At 46.8% G+C, this 20,199-nt stretch overlaps 1 protein-coding gene across 1 annotated transcript in view; it reads right to left on the bottom strand.

The window, feature by feature from the left end:
• The window catches only part of LOC116219760 (doublecortin domain-containing protein 1-like), a 37,632-nt gene extending 23,569 nt beyond the window's left edge, over positions 1–14,063 (bottom strand). The window contains exons 1-5 of the mRNA XM_042707435.1: positions 14,048–14,063; positions 13,786–13,974; positions 8,820–9,043; positions 5,957–6,050; positions 437–603 (exon numbers count right to left, since the gene is read on the bottom strand). Of these exons, the coding sequence (XP_042563369.1) occupies positions 437–603; positions 5,957–6,050; positions 8,820–9,043; positions 13,786–13,974; positions 14,048–14,063 (690 nt within the window). The remainder of the gene's footprint in view (positions 1–436; positions 604–5,956; positions 6,051–8,819; positions 9,044–13,785; positions 13,975–14,047) is intronic.
• Between the last annotated feature and the right edge of the window lie 6,136 nt (positions 14,064–20,199).

The raw sequence follows: 20,199 nt of genomic DNA, 5'->3' as shown, positions 1-20,199 counted from the left end.
AAAAAAAAAAAAAAAAAAAAAACCATGTTTTAACCTCTTGCAATCACAGGTACTGTATTCCACAGAATGCAAGCTGGCACTTGCTTGGGTGTTAGGAAGAGGAGGGTGGGAGTGGTGGGTTATGAAAGTTCTGTATGCAAACGCATGAATCCAGTGCCTGATGTTCTGATAGAAACGCCACGCTGTAGCTGCAGCACGCAGCTATACACAAGGACACCGTTTTTTTTTATGCATGCCTCAGGCAGGTTAATAGGCAGTTATACAGCTGTCAATCTCATGCAAGCGCTAAAGCAACATTTCTCTCTTGCTCAAATTCAAATTCAGCTCATACATGCAGCTCACATGTAGTCATGCTAATGATACAGTCATTTATATTTCTCTCTCTCTCTCTCTCTTTCTCTCCACTATCACTTCCTCTGTAGATGAATGGACTCACCTGCTTCAGGTGCTGTCTGCCAGCTGTGAGCCTCTGCCTGAGGGCCTTCACCGTCTCCCTCACGTAGGTCTGGACTCCTGCCACGCTGAGCGCCTCTCCTCTGGATGCCCACAGAGGGCCGCGTGACGGGGCCCCGGAGCCCCGCAGACAGCCATCCAGCCGGGGGACTGCATCATAGCAAGAGAGAAGCGCCCATGCAGGTGAGCACACACAGCCTTGCTCTCAGCTCCCCTCCACATCTCCCCCATCCCAATGCTAACAGACTGTGCCACTGGCAACAGCCCCCCCTGGTCTACAGGCATCCCTGACAGAGTGGCAGGCCTGCTGGATGAAGGATTGGATGATTCTGGAAGGACGGCGGCAAGCCTCCCAATCTCCGGCATGCCTCATGGCCACCATCAGCGGCGGAGTGTGTGAGAAGTGTGTGTGTATATATATATACGTAGGCCCCCCCAACTGTAGGACTCACAGGCACACCTGAATGGGCCCGAAGTGTGCCTAACTAGCTGCACACAGTGTCATGGTGTGCACTGATTGCCTTATCTTCTCATTTATCACAGATGAATTGGAACCAGCCTTGCTGAAAGCTCCTTTCATTGTTGGTGGATGAGGACCGCGTGAAGCTCGGTGAGCTGCAGAAACAAGGGGCCTCCTGGCAAGAGGCGACAGAGAGGAAAGGTGAGCGGAGCTAAAGAAGAGTGTGTGTGTGTGTGTGTGTGTGTGTGGGTGTGTGTCCCCGTGTGCATGTATATGTGTTTGAGAGTGTGTGAAAGAGACGGAACGATTGAGAAATGGGGAGAGAGGGAGAGAGAATGAGAGAGAGAGAGAGAGAGTGAGAGAGAGAGAGAGTGCGATAGATATCTGATAGATAAGAATAAAGTAGGGGTGAAAGAAGGATTATGTCAGCCTGACGAGTTACTGAGTGGAATCCCAAAAGGTAACAATGAACCATGATGCTTAACAACAAGCTTCACACAAACCAAGCGTGGGACCAAGTGAGCGTGTTTTTCCGCCAAGTCAACCCCCCGCCTGGCGCACAAGTGGTCGTCTGGATTGACGGGGGGGGGGGGGGGGGGGGAGGGGCGTGGGGAACCATAATGCAAGGTGAGTCTTCCGGAGGAGGATGTGCCGCAATGGCACGTGCTTCGTGGAGTCGCGAACGGAATAATTATCCCGGGTGAATCAGATCCGCGGGATGGGAGAGCAAAAGGAGGGACGCGGTAATGTGATTACCTGGGCCGGAAACTGTTGTCGAGGCATAATTCCAGTACAGGAATGCTGGCTTTCATGGTGTGATACGCACACACACACACACACTCTCTCGCACACAAACACACCCATAAACACACACACACACACACACACACAAACACACCCATAAACACAAACACACACACACACCAACAAGCCCGTCTGACAGCTGCCTCCATCACACCTCGTGTGCAGTTGCCTACTCCAAGGGGCCGGCGAGGGGGGCCCTCAGGTGGTTGTTTTTTTGTGATTGTTTTCTTAAATATTGATGCCGACTCGAATTTGGATCTCTGGCCACCGCGGTGGCGGCGGGGGCGGAGTGACAAGCGGCCGATTGACGTACTTACAGCAATCTTTCACAGCTGCTTTGCTCTCCCGCGATCCCATTACATTGACAGCGTACACCCGGGGGGATGCTGGCAGTGCTGTTGCAGAGCAGAGCAGAGGAGAGGAGAGGAGAGGAGAGCAGAGGGGAGGAGAGGAGAGGGGAGCGGAGCAGAGTGGGTGATTTGCACATTGTAACCTAATGGGACAGAGACGTACCCACCGGGGGAAGACTAGAAAAAAAAGGAGGAGGATGAGGAGAAAAAAAAAAAAAAAAAAAAGAAAAGAGAAGAAGAGATTCATCTCAAGAGAGAGGGGAGAGGGACGGAGGCTGAATGTCTTTAAAATGCCAGCATGGGGTGTGTGGACTTTGAGTCTGAATGGACAGTGGACAAGCAATGGGCTGCCCACTAAACCTCCCCCTAGTTCTTTATCTCTCTCTCTCTCTCTCTCTCTCTCTCTCTCACACACACACACAGACACACACACACACACACACACACACACACACACACACACACACACACACACACACACACACACACACACACACACACACACACACACACACAAACACACACACACACAGACACACGTACAATCCCTCTCCCTGCTTTATGGAATGCCTCCTGGGCCATGCTTTCCTTTAAATTGAGGGAAATAGCTGTGCATTAAATATGCAGGCTGATCTTCTGCTTGAGCGAGTGGACTGAAAACGATGTGAATTCTTAATGCCTTGCCGCCTCTATTCGCGCCTGCTGATTGATAACTTGCAACTATATCTACTCTTCCCTCCATGAAATCTGGTGTTAGATTCAACATGCAGTCTTGTGTGTGTGTGTGTCTCTGTGGGTGTGTGTGTGTGTGTGTGTGTGTGTGTGTGTGTGTGTGTGTGGGTGGGTGTGTGTGTGTGTGTGTGTGTGTGTGTGTGTATGTCTGTGTGTCACTGAGTTAGTGTGAGGGTGTGTTATTGTACATGTGCACTGAGGAGGGAGTGTATGTGAGTGCAAGTAGGAGTGTGTCTCATTGTGAGGCCGGGTGCTTGTGTATGTGTGTGTGTGTGTGTGTGTGTGGGTGTGTGTGTGTGGGTGTGTTTGCGAGAGTTGCAGGGTGTTCATCAGTGTTTGGGTTAAATTGAGAGTGAAGAGGTCTGCCGTGCTGGGGCCCAGCCTCTGAGCAGTGTGGCCACTAAAGGAGACATTCAGACTCACTCTGCCGATCGCTCGCACGCTCCCTGAACCCTAATGGGGACCCAAATTACCAGGGAGGTGTGGGCCTTTTCCCAACATATTTATATCTCTTACCCCTGACAAATCCACTCAAACACGCCGGCACAGCTGCGCTGGACTGTGCCGCTGTAATGGGTCTTCGTGGCTGGTGGCTTCGACATCGCCTCCAGGATCTCGCAAGGGTTTGTTGTGATTGTTGCGGCCAAAGGTGACTGAATTTGCTGCTTCTCAAAAAATGTGGATAAAATTTTGATTGAAATAAAATCAGTTGGAAATTATGCAATTAAGAGAGAATGCAACCCACAATTGCAGTTGTGGGAAATCCACCTGAATTTACTTGAATTTCCCAAATCTGCAAAAATCCGCAAAATCCTGGAGGGACTGGCTATAGCATAAGACGGTCACAAGCATGTACTCTTTTCATTTACTTTGTATGTCCTTCTACATAATGGCTGAAAGTGCATGGCGATGTACAGTAGCTGAATTTGTGGCTATGCTTGTTGCTGGGTCTTATTGATTTCTTTTGGTAACAGGAGTCTTTATTGTACAAATATCGAAATAGAGGGTTCATCAAAAACAAGTCTTGGTATTAGACGAAAAATTCCTTCCATCTGTAATTTTGTCTTTATCTAATCCTCTGCTCACTCTCTTTCTTTCTTTCTCTCTTTTTGTGCGAGTGAAAGTGTCAGAATGATATTCTTTGGCCCAGTCCTCATCTAAAATTTCCAAGGGACACGCTTGTGTGGAGTGGTAAAAAGAGAGTGTGAACCCGTGTGAAGACCAGAGCAGGTGACAGCCGACAAACACACAGAGGAGTTCAAGTGTGTGTGTGTGTGTGTGTGTGTGTGTGTGTGTGTGTGTGTGTGTGTGTGTGTGTGTGTGTGTGTGTGCGCGTGTGTGTGAGTGTGTACGAGCCCAGAGGGGGCGGCCACAGTCAATAATCACGTTCGCACTTTGCTCCGGAGCAGCTCGCGCTGGGCCAGTTGTGAGAGACGGCCCCCTCTGCCCCGGCATGGTGGGGTGGTGGAGTGGTGTGTGTGAGGGGGGAGGGGGGAGGGTGGGTGGGGGGTTGGGGGTGTCAGGGGTGAGAGGAAGCCCCCCTGCCACAGAGCCCCCCCATCACCCCAACACCCCTGCTCCGCATATCACACCGTCTTCATACCGTCTGCAGCGCCTGCTTGACATGGCATGTTTGTTTGTTTGTTTGTGGGGTGTGATCGCATGTATCGTCATTCGGGACAGTAATGATTTGTTGTGCTTGTTTTACTGACATATTTGAATTGGAGATGTGGAGTCGGTGTGGAATCGAGACGCTTAGCACGAGTGGAAAAAACACCCCATGAAGGCATCCTGTAGCAGCCCAGTACATGGTCCTCTTCTAAACTCAGCCAAGGATGATGCTAAGTAAAGAGGAGTTCTCTCTTCAGGAACATGCGTCTCCATTAGGATGGACATCTGTGCGTGAGCCGTTTGTGTGTGAAAGAGACTAGGTGCGACTGTACAAGGGTAGGTGTGTGCGTGTTACAGAGAGAAAGACTGGGTGAGATTGCACAAATGTGCATGTGTGTGTGTGTGTGTGTGTGTGTGTGTGTGTGTGTGTGTGCTTGAGAGAGACAGAGAGAGACTGAGTGAGACTGCGCAAGTGTGTGTTGGCCCCTGTGTGTGTGTGTGTGTGTGTGTGTGTGTGTGTGTGAGTGTGTGTGTGTGCACGTGTAAGTTTGCATGACTACATGCGTCTGTGTTTTTGGGGAGTGTGAGTGACGCCTTGTCCGTCAGGCTGGGTTACGGCGTGCCACGTCGCATTACCCGAGCTGTGGCGAGTGGGCGACCGGAGGGGCCGGGGCACATCACTCCTCTCCCTCCATCACTCAACGTCCCCGTGTCTCCGCACACTCACACCCCGGGTGCCAGCGGGGCCCCGAGAGAAAAAGCAGCCAGCCCACGCACCACTGCCATCCTCTCAGGGGGAAGACAGAGACAGACAGACAGACAGAGAGAGAGAGAGAGAGAAAGAAAGAAAGAGAGAGAGAGAGAGAGAAAGACAGAGACAGTGAGAATGAGTGAGAGAGAGAAAAAATAGAGAGAGAGAGAGAGAGAGAGAGAAAGACAGAGAAAGTGAGAATGAGTGAGGGAGAGGAAAAAGAGAGAGAGAGAGAGAGAGAGGGCACAGAAAGAGATAGAGGCCCGAGCATGTGGAAGCTGTCCACTCCAGGTTGGCCATCTCCCTCAGTGACTGTCAGTTCAGTATCACACAGGCTCATCCGCTCGCTCTGACACCCCACAGCCCATTGCTCTCTCAGCAGCGCCGCTCCGCCACTCGGGGCCAGTGCAAAGGGCCACTCATTCACATCCGAGGGGACCGCAAGGGGCCCGTCTGACAAGTCACTTAACAGACATCTCTGTGTTTTTTTCCGCACCTCACCCGGCACAGACAGGTGCCAGGACTGCTCACATTCTGAGCTCGATAACCGGACAGCAGAGGTGCTGATTAAATGAATCCTTTCCATGTACTGTCACATGTATGGGATGACAGCATGATAGCAAATTAGCAAACATAAACATACCCGCGCAGGATCATGGTGGTCCATGGTAATGTATATCGTTTGCCTGCTTTCTAGTTAAAAATATGTATCTATTTCAAAGTCATGAACGACTAGAATGAGCATAAATGTCATGCATTTGAACAAGGTTAAATAAACATACAAAAACAACATACCGAGGTTAAGGTCCTCTACTGCTTTTCCGTTCCAGTTGAAGACCATTTTTGCTGAGGCAGTGAGGTGCAACTTCTCAGTGCACACATCCAGGAACTAAAGTGCATGGAAAAGAGAGAGAGAGAGAGAGAGAGAGAGAGAGAGGGAGAGAGACATAGAGAGAGAGAGAGAGAGAGAGAGAGAGAGAGGGAGAGAGACATAGAGAGAGGAGAGAGAGAGAGAGAGAGAGAGGGAGAGAGAGAGACATAGAGAGAGAGAGAGAGAGAGAGAGAGAGAGAGAGAGAGACAGAGAGCATTAGAGCATATCTTTGAGTTTGAGGAGAGTGCATGAAGGGCCGCATGTTACAAGCAACTGTAAGATGCTTGAGTCAGACTGGTGCATGGGAGTATGTGTGTATGTGTGCATGGGTGCATGTGTGTATGGGAGTATGTGTGTATGTGTGTATGTGTGTATGTATGTATGTGTGTATGGGAGTATGTGTGTATGGGAGTATGTGTGTATGTGTGCATGGGTGCATGTGTGTATGGGAGTATGTGTGTATGTGTGTATGGGAGTATGTGTGTATGGGAGTATGTGTGTATGTGTGTATGGGAGTATGTGTGTATGTGTGTATGTGTGTATGGGAGTATGGGAGTATGTGTGTATGTGTGTATGTGTGTATGTGTGTATGTGTGTATGTGTGTATGGGTGTATGTGTGTATGTGTGTATGTGAGTATGGGAGTATGTGTGTATGTGTGTATGTGTGTATGGGAGTATGTGTGTATGTGTGTATGTGTGTATGGGAGTATGTGTGTATGTGTGTATGGTGTGTGGGTGTATGGGTGTGTGTGCTGCATGGGTGCATGTGCGTGTGTGTGTGTGTGTGTGTGTGTGTGTGTGTGTATGGTTGCATGGGTGTGAGGCTGATATAGTGAGGAGCGTGTGGCTCTCTGTGAGGGGCTGTTGTCCATGATCAGCCAATGGCGCCTCTCTTAGGGCCCACAGGAAAGATGGAGGGGCAACAAAAGAATGAAGTAAATGGCATTGGTGTCAGCGACGGGCTCTCTCTGACTCTCATCACGCCATACCAATGATTGCTTTGGAGCTCACACCAGAGAGTGATCCCCCCAAATGATTTGAAATCCATGTCAATATAAGATATATGAGATTTTACAGATGCACTTTTTTTTTTTCCTTTCACTCGGCCTGCACAGTGCGGCACAAATCAAGTTGGATTTTGCTGCTGGAGGGAAGAAGCCTGTGCAATTAGATTGGGTGAAAGTGTGATTGTACCAGGCTACGTCAAGGCAGGGGGGGGGGGGTGTCTGCGTCAAAGGTGTGGAGCAAACTCTCTGAGGATTTGTGCGGGAGTGGACCTGAAAATTGACTGGCAAAGACAGGAGAGCTGGTGTGAAAGACAGTCAAGCACTGAGCTCTCACAGGAGGATTGTGCACGCAAGCCTCAGTTCCTACTCAATGTCCAATAATCATAATGTCAATGGCGGCATGGTTCGTGGTTCATGGTTTATGGTTATGGTGGTTCATGGTTAGACAGTTCATGTACTTCAGTGATTAATAGTCAGTGAAATGAACATGTTGTTACCTCTGCCAAGGAACTTGGTGGAGGGGTACAGCATAGCCCATTCAAATTTTGGAGCGGGATCTGGGGTCTGTGTTCTCAGCGCCCTTCTAGTTTTTTTATGTTTTTTTTTTCTTGACTACAAAGATATTTCATCATAAAATACCAACACATACCTTAATGACATAATAATCAAATCTGCACACATATGTTCTCTCTGTCACTGTTACACACACATACACACACACACACACACACATACACACACTCTTAGTTCCAGCTGGATTCCCTTGGTCGGGTCACAGACTCCGATTAGGCTAGACGCACATTTTGCACCCAGTGGAGGGAGAAAAGGACAGGAATCTGATCACCCTCTGAATTTCATCACGGCCAAGTGACTGCAGGACCTGAGTGTGTGTGTGTGTGTGTGTGTGTGTGTGTGTGTGTGTGTGTGTGTGTGTGTGTGTGTGTGTGTGTGTGTGTGAGTGTGGTGGGTTGAGGTGGGGTGGGGTGGGGGGGCGGGGGGTCACACCTCACAGATCAAAGCATTTCAGATGGGCCGGAGCAGCCGGGGCCAAAGCCTCTTCACTGTTTCACTGGAATATTAAATCAGCTTTGGTCGGGCCGACCGGAGAGAGAGAGAGAGAGAGAGAGAGAGAGAGAGAGAGAGAGAGAGAGAGAGAGAGAGAGAGAGAGACAGAGAGAGAGAGAGAGAGAGAGAGAGCAGACAGGTCTGTTCCAGGCCAGCGAGCTGCAGGCCCGGCCCCGCTTGACCCACACCCCCACAGGAAGCGCTCTCATGTCGCTCCAACAACGATCTAACTAACCGTATCCCCTCTCTCTCTCCCTCCCCCCCCCCACCCCCACCCCCACTCTGTCTCGCTTTCCGTTACTCTCTTCCTCAGCCATCATAAGATCACCCTCCTCTCAAATGCAGCGATGCAAAGACTTTTTTCCAGGGAACATGGGAGTATCATGCACTGTGTGAGCCATGGGAGGAATATGAAATATGTCTCCTCTTCTTTTTTCATCTGAAACACTCACTTCTACTGATGCGTTTGGTAAAGGGCTATTAACGGGCAAAAAACGCAACATTAACTATTCAATTTAATTATGATTTATGATTTCATTATGATCTAATACTTAAATACATGAATAATTGCGTTAACTAGTGAATGAATTCAATCGTTGGATGACTCTGATCCAATGAGTTCAGAGTAGGACATATAATAACACTACATCCTTAAAAAGGGTGGTGGTGATTATGGTGTGGCGTGGTGCGGTGCGGTGTGGTTGTTACAGTACCTGCTCCAGACTCTGCATGGTGGTGGAGACCTCATAGCCATCTCTCCCGGCGCCATTCCTGAAGATGAGCACCCGCTGGGCACCAGGCAGCACCCCCTGGCACAGGCGTGCGAGGGCGCGGCGCGAGAGCATGCTGGCCCTGGTGCCCCCACGCCCATGGTCGTCCCCAGACTGCACCAGGCCTTCCAGTGTCCAGCTCCTCTCTCTGCACACAGACAGATGGGCTGGGAAAGAGAGAGAGTGGGGGAGAGAGAGGGGGAAAGTTTGTTTTGGCTTCGGAGAGGCAGAGATACTCCCTCTCCGCCTCACACCGGTGTGTCTCTTTATCCTGTCCTTCCTCCAGACAAACACACACACACACACACACACACACCACACACACACATTCCCCACACACACAAGCACAGATACACACAAAAAACCCTCTCTCCTCATATACACAAACCCGCTCTTGTTCCCTCTCTGTCCCATGCTGTCCTCACACACTGGTGAACCCTCAGCACACACACACACACACCCATGCACGCGTATCACGGAGGCTTGGCTGTCGGCTCCCACTAAGCGAAACAGAAGCCGCGGCAAGCTGGCCTCTCTGATAGGCCCCATAAATCACCTGGTCCTGATGGCAGCAGATGCCAGGGGGGTTGTGAGGGGGTAATACCACAATTTAGCCATAATTAAAACTCACCTTAGCATGCCTCTGCCACTAATCAAGTGATTATTTCCCTCTGATTCAATATTGTGTTTTTCGAGGGGAGGCTCCCCCCAGGGCATCCGATACCACCACCCACCCCCAACCTCAAAACACCAGTCTTACCCCCCCCCCCCCCCCACCAGCATCCCCCAACCCTTGTTTGTAAAATCATCTCACATGATTAGCTAAACAAACCAACACTGCTGGAGACTATTCTATTCTTCGTAACAAAAAAATGACTGTTTACATGCTTGGCCACCACACCTTCTAACAACTCTGTGTTCATGCAAAGGACTCCATATTTACATAGATTCACTGCCAGATTCATTTTCCTGTTTAATCGTAATATAATAATAAAGTAATCTGCCAATATACTATCTACATTTGCCTTATATGCCACCAAATACATCATAACAACTTATCAACATACTGATGACATATACATTTGCTGAGGTACAAAGAGCCAGCACTGCACACATCTCACACAGTCAGGAGGAGACCAACATAGGAATGCAGCTCCCCAGCACTGGTCTAAAACACTAAAAAGTCATCAATACAATTCCAAGACCTAGATTGGCCTCCTACAATACTGTGATGGACAAGTGCACGTTGAATAGAGTGAAGATATGTAGCGGAGACACGGGTAGCTGAACGCATGCTAAAGCTCAGCGATGTAGCACAGGGCTTGCACACACACACACACACACACACACACACACACACACACACACACACACACACACACACACACAGGGTGTGTGAGGGAGGCCCTAGGGCTTTCAGTTGAGAGAGACAGAGAGCAGGATTTAATAACTTGGCATGGCCATCATGTGACAGACAGTGCATTCAGACCTGCATTATGAGCAGCCCATTTGCTCCGCCAATCACCCTGTCAGAACACACAGGCCGGGCAGGGGAGAGAGAGAGAGAGAGAGAGAGAGAGAGAGAGAGAGAGAGAGAGAGAGAAGAGAGAGAGAGAGAGAGAGAGAGGGGGAAGGAATGAGGGAGGAGTTGCCACATTCTTTAGCAGCTTTCCCAGGTGAGCCCGGGCCAGCCCCCGCACAAGACAGGTGTGAGCCTCTTTCTCAGACACACACACACACACTCACATGGAAAACCAGCACACACACATACACACAGACACACATACACACACACAAGCTAAAACACACACTCACATGCAAAACCAGATACCCGAGTGGCACACACACACACACACACACACACACACACACACACACACACACAAAAGCCAAAACACAGACATGTACACACTAACACCCATACACAGACATGTCACAGACACATGCAAATGGTAGGTAGAATACATGTACTTGTGCTCAGATATTAACATACACAGACTCACATTTACAAAAACATGGAACTTACTGGCAAATGAATGAAGTTACATACACAGAACAAGTCATAGTCAAGTCATAGCAAACTCCCCCAGCATCTCTCCTAATGGGAAGTGACAGTTCACTTGGATCTAGCGCACGGAATGCTGTGTTCAGACAACAACCCCTGTCACACGGCTGTTTGACTCACTAAACCAACAGAGGTCAAAATATTTTGAGTCACACTACACAGACACACAGACTTATTTCACACGCGGTGTCATTTGAACCACGTTTTTGGATAAGGAGAATAAAGTGCAGACAAAGAAGGCAGCAGACCAGTGTGGACCTGCAGGAGTTGTTCCAGTCAGTGGCTAACAGGAACCTCAATTGAAATACCTTTTTATTGTATTCTGAATTGGCAAAGATGTCATTTTCTGAGCAGTTAAAAAAGTAGTTTGCCTTGTTTTTTTTTTTTTATTAACTTGTGTTAAGAGTAAAAGAAGAGAAGGTGGCACTCCAGTGCAATTTCACACCACGTGAGCACTTCAGCTCATCTCCGAGTACAGTTACATAAAAAAAGAGAGAGAGAGCTCGGAACATTCTGGAGAACATCAGCCTTGCGAGGTGAGGCGCACCATGCTTCATTTAACAGCAGTGCTCCAGCTCCTCGCTGAAGTACAGAAAATGACAGAGCAATTAAGCTCGTGCCTGTGCGTGACACAGGGAGGTGTTAGCACACTACCTGCACCCCACCCCCCCACCCCCACACCCCCACACACACACACCCCACCCCCACACACCCCCCCAATGCCGTCGTCGCCGCCCTGACGTCGAGAGGAGTCAGCGGTTAGGGGAGATGTAAACACGCCGGCGTCCGCCCACGGACCAGCTGACAGCTCAACCCCCTCGCCTCTTCTTGGCTCTTCCCCCGTTCGCACCTCTCCCGTGTCAATCACGGGCCGTCACAACACATCAGCAGCAAGGCCAAACAGTGGAAAACTCTCAGTGACAGCTCCGGCTTCTCTCTCACACCCGCACACCTTACACCTGTGGCTCGTCTCACAGCTTCACTTTTTTCAGAGAAGGGCCACAACACACACACACACACACACACACACACACACACACACACACACACACACACACACACACACACACACACACAAACACACACGCACTCTTTACAGTTCACTATCCCTCCCTAGCTCCTGGTGTAAAGCAAAAAAAATTGGCTTTGCTTTGAACATAATGGCAGCCCATGTATTTAATGCTTTTTTCACTTTTATTGTTCCCTTTTATTGTTTTATTGTTCCTGGCCTTTTGTTTCAAACGAGTGTGCTTTTGGAAGGTTATTCTTTCATTGCTAGAGCCTGTCTGGTTGTCTCACCTAAAACTGTTGGTCTGCAAAGAGGGTTTGAATCTCTTTTCAGGAAAGAAAGGTGTGAAGTGAGGATATGGTTCTGGTGGTTGTGGAAATCGTATTTGGAGGCATGTTCATATATAATTGAACAGTAACTAACACTGATTTACAAAAAAAACAAAACAAAAAAACAACCATAAAAAATAGAATACTATAAAAAGTAATAAAAGCACAGAAAGTAGGTCGGTCTACAGGCAATTAACAGATCATAGCCATGAGACATGAAATGGGACGTGTATAATGGCCTTTGGCAAAACAAAGTGAATACATGGGCTAGAATAAACTGACAGCAGAGCCATGGAGGAGCTTGTTTCAAGGTAATTTAGAGTTCATTTTGATTATGATAATTGTGTCTATATACGCTGTGTATAATGGTTTTACAGAAGGAGCTGTGTGCAATGTGCTAGATTATCTTAGTCATTCTCCATAAATAGTTGTATCATGTTTTTTTTTACTATTCATGAGAATGACATATGTATAATACTAGAGTTGTGTGTGAGTATGTGTGTGTGTGTGTGTGTGTGTGTGTGTGTGTGTATTTAATGTGCACATGCATGTTCATGTGCATGTTTTTTTACACGCACATGTGCGTGTGCTTGTGGGCGCGCAAGTGCATAAGCCATGTTTGTGTTTCCCGTAGAGGTGTGTGCTAATTCGGTGCCGGGGCGTTCACCTCCGCTAGGCACTGCTCGGCCTGGGCGTACAACCTCACGGCCTCCGGGTCTCTGCAGACAGGCCCCATCTGCCACCTGCTCCACTCCCCCCGTCCCAGTGACAACTGTCGGGCCACGCCAAAGATTGATTATCAGTCAAAACCCATCGCGCCGCACCAGATTTCACTGGGTTAAGCTTGCTGATCCAGCAAAGAGGCTGTGCCGAGCATCGCTGGGCCCTGCCAACGGCAGCGCCGCCCGGGCTCCGCGCACCCCACTCCGTGGAACAGCCATGCGTGTCGCCATGAAACCCAGCCAAGGAAACACAGCTGTAGCACAGAAGTTCCGGGCCGCTTCTTGGCGCCTGACAAAGGCCTCATAAATAAACTTAGCTGTTGGATGGCACAGTTTTTTTTTCCTCTCCTCTCCAACAGCCTCTCTCCAGGGCCAGGACAAATAGCACATGCACATTTACTGTGGCTGAAAAAGCCAGCTTTTGTAATAGAAATGAGAGTAACATCTCAATACAGCAGCTGAAGGGAATAAAAGTAGAGAAACCATGTAACAGCTATTTCTCTTTGTACCAATCTGAAGTGTTTGTATTGTGGATATCACAGTACATTTCTGATATTATGATTAAAAAAAAATCAGCTTTTTATTTTTTCACTAAATATTCTCCACAAGTCAGATTACTAACGAACAATTTCTCAGTGTTTTGCTTACCTTATTCACCATATCACTGGTTACATATACCCATATACAAACACATGCTTAAGACTGCTATGGCCTTAATCAGAATGAAAAACCCATAACCCTGTGGAAGCTTCCAGTTAAACCTGGTCCCACACACACACCCCACCTCTGATCTCTGCCAGCGGGTCCACAAATGCCTCCCCCGTGGAGACGTAGATGTCGGCGTCCTGAGGGATGTCTTCAGGTGCGTGGGCCTCCACGCCATCTGCCAGGAAGATACGCCTGGCCGCTGAGTTCAGACGCAGTTTCACTGTACAGTCCTCCAGCAGCTGAGGCAAATACACAACGCTGTAAACTTACAATATAGGACTCTACCCATGAAGGCAAAATATATCTGACATGGATATACAGATGTCTGACTGATCTACCAATGGGTGATATCATGTTCTAGGAGAAGTGTTTTAGATGGCAAATTCTGTTAGTGTGCAAATATGGGTGAAGAATGTCATGGGGAGACTACGTATATGGACTATTCTAAAGAATACATGTTCTGTAAGAGAAATCTACTTCATCATCAGTGTCAGTACAGAATGTACGGTCAGTATTTGTCATTTCTTATCCATGTTTAGCATTTAGCATTTAGCATTTAGTCTTTCAGTGCAACTACAAACGCTTCAAATCCTCTCTTTAGCAAGGCCTTATTGTTCCCTGAGGTCCTGCGAAAATAATTCAATTGCACACTGTATTTTACATAAATACATTTGAATGCGCTGATCATCACCGTTGCGATGTTAGAAGCAGTGACTTTAGTAAAGGTCAGTGTCGAGCCATTCTTGTAGGCAGTGACTCTGATCCTCTGAGGTTGGCGTAGATACACAGGAAGCTCCTTAGAAGGCTTGGGTGGCCTTAATGTAAGAAAGAAATGAGAAAATGAACCTTTTTCACAGGCTTCCTGATATGATGGGCAAACTACTACACCATATACAATGTAGGGCATCACATCACAGAGTAATAAAGATATCTAGCCGGATATAATTTCACCCAACAGTGGGAGTGACTAGTGTGTTGGGTATGAAAAAGATGAGAATGCTGTACTGTACCTGTGAGTAGAGGCAGGGGCGCTAAAAGGCCTACACTTGCTGAGCTTGTTTGCATAAGGAGAGGAATATTTCCTAGGTAGTGAAGAACAGCGATGTTTGGTAAGGAACTTGGTCAAATTCCTTCTGACATACAGTAGGAGCAACATCAAGCATACAGTACAAGGTCTAGTCCACTGGCTTTTGAAAATATAAAACTACAATTTAAGCAGCACTTTCACTGCAATAAAGAAATTCAGAATTCTCACACTTTATTGACTCATGTTCATATTTTGACTCCCTTTTGTGTTTCATGAAAAAGATATAAACCAAAGAAACACTATGCAATGTTGTCCTCTGTACTCACACGCACCCTTACAAACATCAAGGGGAACCGATTTGTAAAAAATACATCACAGGTTAATGGTTAAGCAGTGCCTGTTTACACGCAAACAACCTGCAAAGCAGTAGAAAACGCCAGTGCACACAAAGTTGACGCTGACGCCTCGAGTGGCCATTTAGCCAGCCTTCGACAGCTACTCCATTGTGAAGCTGCCAGCTCCATTGATAAACAAAATCAAAATCCATGTGCATGAAAGGACATCTTCCAGGGCTAAAGAGGTGCTGTAAGCACCGCGGGCCTGTGAGGGAGCCCCACTGGTGGTGAATTCACCCTGCGAATAATGACAGCTAGCGGGACGCTGCCGGCACCGGTGGCTCCCTGCCAAACTCCTGTCGGTCAAAGCCCCAGCTCCTGACCCCCTTTTTTTTTTGGCTGCGCGCTGCAGAAAGGGGTGGGGGGAGGACGCATTGTTGGGGATTTCGCAGTGGAGTGGTGCGACAAACGCGGGCCCCACTGTGCTTTCGGGGTTCCTTAATCTGCCCGTCGCTCACGTGCGTCTCTTTCTCACAGCGTCGTCACAGGTGCTTGTGTGCCGACCCCGCACTTCTGTGTTGGGCTCCTGCATCTCACTCCGGGGGGGAAAGTGTGTTTGATTTTGTACCGAAAAAGGGCCCCCTTCTCATACAGCCAGGTCCCCTGAAGACAGCATTGGCAGCCATTCAACAACCCCAAAATTCCTCTCCCTGCTGGATGTTGCATAGGGACAAGACATAGAGACTGTTTTCTTCTTTCTCTTTTTTTTATACTCTACTCCCCTTGATCTTCTTTTTCAATTTTTTTTCTTTCTACTTTCCTCTTTCTGTTTCTTTGTCACATCTTCTTTCTGGAGTAAGCGAGGACACAGCAATGCGGCGGGGGTTTGGAGGGCAAGCTCCTTGGTGAGATACAATGGGCAAAGCTTCTTGAATTACAAATGGCTGGTCCTCATGTTGGATAAAGGGTTTTTTCAATGGTCCATTCAGGTGTTGATCTTCACCTAAGTTACAGACTCTTGGAGCCGCGCTGAGGCCCTCAAGCTACGCCCTGCTTCTAACTCCAGCACTGTCCAAGCAAGGGGAGCAATTACCCACGAATGGCTTCAGCGTTTCACTTCCACTCTGTACACACTGGGGTTCATTTTCTTTTCCTACCACGCAAATGACAGTTTAAGAGTCTCATCTAAAATTATAAACCTGGCATTTTATAATTATAAATGGTGCCCCAGTGGAGTTCAGTTTAAAAACCTACTATTAATCTCATTCCTGTTTCACACCAACAGTAGTTTGTCGCTCCAAGGGACACAAACCCATAGCACAAGTATATCAAGAATCCAAGTATGGGCAAGAGAGGTAATTAGCCAAGGATTCTGTCTTCATTAGTGGTATGCCTGAAGTTATGTACATATGTGAAGTACATCATGCGCAATTCTTCATTAGTTGCCTCTGTTACATATGCAATCCACCCAGCTTGTCTCAACTCACCAGTGCTCTCTTTAGTAGCTTTATGCGCGCACACACACACACACACACACACACACACACACACACACACACATATATATATATGTTTTTATACATATATATGCAGTAGTGCTGTCAGTTTAACGCGTTATTAACGGCGTTAACGCAAACCCATTTTAACGCCGTTCATTTTTTTATCGCGAGATTAACGCGATTTTTCATTTATTTTTTTTAGATTAACATTCTTTTTGGCCTCGCAAACCGTGTATTAAGCTAACGTTACGGTTTGAGTGAATGGTGAGCGCAATACGGCGAAAAGGATGATAAAAAGCTTCTGAATGGAGTTTACTTTCAAAAGTTGTGTTGTGCAAAAGAAGCGAGCTTCACTGTTGTCTGAAAATGTCAGCAGGCAGCTGGCTGAAAGCAAAGAAGTAGTAGGCTTACCTTTTATTGGTAACCTAACTGTTTCTGAAATAAGAGGCCTGACTGCTATGTTCCCAGCAAACTTGGAAAAAAGAAAATATCAAGCCATGGTTTAACTGCACTATAGGCTTAGTCCTTGTTTACCTGAAATGTGCACTTTATAATTTTATTTTGTACCGCCCTGTTTGGCAATGTTGGTTTTCAATCAAATAAAACATTTGCATAAAGCAAGCCAATCCACTTTTCCATGTTGATAAGGGCATTAAAATAAAAATAAAATGATGTAAAAAATAAATAAACGAAGGCACATTTAGAATAGATAAAAATTTGCGATTAATCGCGATTAATTTTGAGTTAACTATGGCATAAATGCGATTAATCGCGATTAAATATTTTAATCGTTTGACAGCACTAATATGCAGACATGGCAATGATTGCGTTACCTGGGCAGGGTGGGTGGAGGTGGGGCTGAGAGCTGTATGTTGTACTCTTTCACCAACACCTCCTGGAGAGTGGCCCTGCTGCTGCTGCTGGTCAGACTCCTCATGCAGTCGGACTCTGTCTGGTCGCCTTCAGCAGGCTGACTGGCCATACTCTTGGCCTCCATTGCTTCATAGAGAGAAAGCAAAGCAGTTGTCGGCAGGTGTACAGTCTCTAGTAAACAATGAAGCTGCATGAACAAACCATAAGACAGCTCTTGGCGAGCACCTCCCGGTTTGTAAAAATCTGAAAAGCAAACCACTGGCAGCAGCAGTGAAGATTTAGATAAGAAGAACATTTGCTTCCTCATAGATTCAAGTCAGCTCAAAATCGGATGACACAGCCACACCATCAGATTTTTGAATTCCCGAACACATAATCATCTCTAGAAAGACTGACTCTGTAAAAGTCCACATTCAGCCAACCACACACGCGTTTGCCTCAGCCAGACAAAAGGCTGGCTGGCGGCTGGTTTCACCTGAGCTTTGGCAGGGGTGCGCTCCAGCAGCCCACGCATCTGCTGCTGAAGATGGATTCGTTTGAGGGGTGAGCGCCGTAGCCTCTCACTCTGGGGAGAGGGTCACATTGAGCTGCACCTGACGGCGCCAGTGCCCAGCCTGAGCGGCACGGAGCTTCCTCGAAAGCCTCGCCCTGTGCCCAGGTCCCACTCTAGCCACTTCAACACCTGCTGCAAAAGGAGCTAGCAGGGATGTGTGATGAGAGGTAAAGAGGAACCCTCTCTACATTCATCCTGCTTGTGCCACTTCTTACTCCTTTGTTCCCTGTCTCTATTTTTTTTTGCTTTCTCTTCATAGCACAGCAAGCCACTCAACACAAAGGCTATAAAAGCTGTCTTCATATTTAATAGCTTAGATTAATTGATTGATGAATGCTTCCAGTATTAAAAAGTAATAACATGAAGGGAAAAGGCTGATAGCCCATGTACAACCCATCTAGAAAGAAAATAAATATATTTGTAATGAAGAGGGTTGTACCTGCGACACATTAAAGATGCCGACCTTCTTTCATTGGGCAGCACGGGTGAATGTAAAAAGGAGTGATGTGAGGCTGAACTAAGTGGTAGATTGTCTGGATCCAGCAGCTTAAAAAATGAACCCATGAACAGAGTCATGGACACCACAGGAAATGAATATCGTCCAAATTTTTGGGAGCCAAATTTCCGGGGTTGAAATTCATCAGTAGAACCTCTGTCGGTTCTGGTTCATGGCCCAGAGTAGCCATGCCAATGTGTCCGTGCAGTCCGTGCAGAACTTCAAGAATTAGATATTGTATTATCACTGTAAGGCGCGTGAATGATATCTGTATTGCACACATTAGTTTGAAATGTATTCAAACTTTGAAAGAATTAAGGTAGCAATCGTGAACACAAAACTATACAGTGACATGCCAAACAGAGCGCATTTGAGCATGTTAATTAGCACGTGTCTGACCTCATTCGATAACGGAAACAGGAATAGGAGAAATAAAGTGTTTTCTGTGCGATGTTTCAATCAGTCATGGATCAGCAAATCTTGGATTTAATGAGAATTTTTAAAAATACACATACCAAGAGCAGCAACACACCACCGATACCTGTGATGTCTTTAAATTATTTATTTTAACTTTTACCCATGACTGATTAGAGATTGTTCTAATGTTCTTCCTTTTATCTCCCAATCAGTAATTAACACTTGACTAATTACATGTTCCCTGCCGCAAATGAATGTAAGTTTTTATTGTTTTTTTGCTCTCTTGTGAGTCTCTGGTAAAGCAGTACTATCCTAAGGGAATGTGACATCTCTACACTGGAAATATGGGACTTGACAGGTGGGATATAGACTGCCAGCTTGTATTGTTGCCAGCCCTTTCTACAACCACCTGAACAATCTCTCTAATCAACGCCAACAACCACCACCATAACATATCAGTCCAGGAATTACATCATGCATAACAGAGCAAACATGCAATTACATTTCTAGGAACTGCTTTGAAATGGGGAAAACAGGATGGGACGTCTGGTAAACATAGTGTCAAAAAAGACCCCTCGAGCCAGGCTTAAATGCCACACATGTTGTTTTATCACAAGCTAATTGGTAGTTTTGAACGTTGTTTGAAGTCAGCTTAGCTTGATGAATGTCCTCACAGTGGACTGTATGTTTTCTGTGTCATGTCAAATGCATTGAAAATCCATTGCAAACAACAAACAGTCATTATCCCTAAATAAGGAAATGCCTGGCAAACACAACTCACACTAGATCATGTGACTGACTCTCCAGGAACTGTCATGATAACTGTCATGATAAACTGTTCACTAAACTGCACCTATAAAATAGAATTACTGTACATGGCATGTTCCCTGCTATTGCATGTAAATTCATTTTGGCATTAAATCAAATGTACTCAAATGATTGTGCACTATCTCATTGTGACCTGTGAAATATTTTTTGGAAATGTGACCATTGCAAATGCAAACAAAAACAGACATGATAGTTGATCAAAACATTCACGACAGTAGCTAATAGGAATATTATAGTCTTCTGTTATCTCCTTCACTAGTAACATTTCCATTCTATTCCACTTGCCCTTGACTGATGGTAACAGTTCACTGACCACATCTTCTTTTAACAACTCAGGAAAATAATTTCAGTTTAAGTCCTATACATGTGAGTATACACAGTGGCTAGCAAATATGCTGCTTAAAAAATTTGTTTGGGAATAGATCATTATTCCAGGCAGAAAGTGTACTGTGCCAACTTGTG

Source organism: Clupea harengus, chromosome 3, assembly GCF_900700415.2.
Source record: "Clupea harengus chromosome 3, Ch_v2.0.2, whole genome shotgun sequence".
NCBI lineage: Eukaryota > Metazoa > Chordata > Actinopteri > Clupeiformes > Clupeidae > Clupea > Clupea harengus.
The sequence above is the reverse complement of the archived record's forward strand: the minus strand, read 5'-3'. Positions and strand labels throughout refer to the sequence as shown.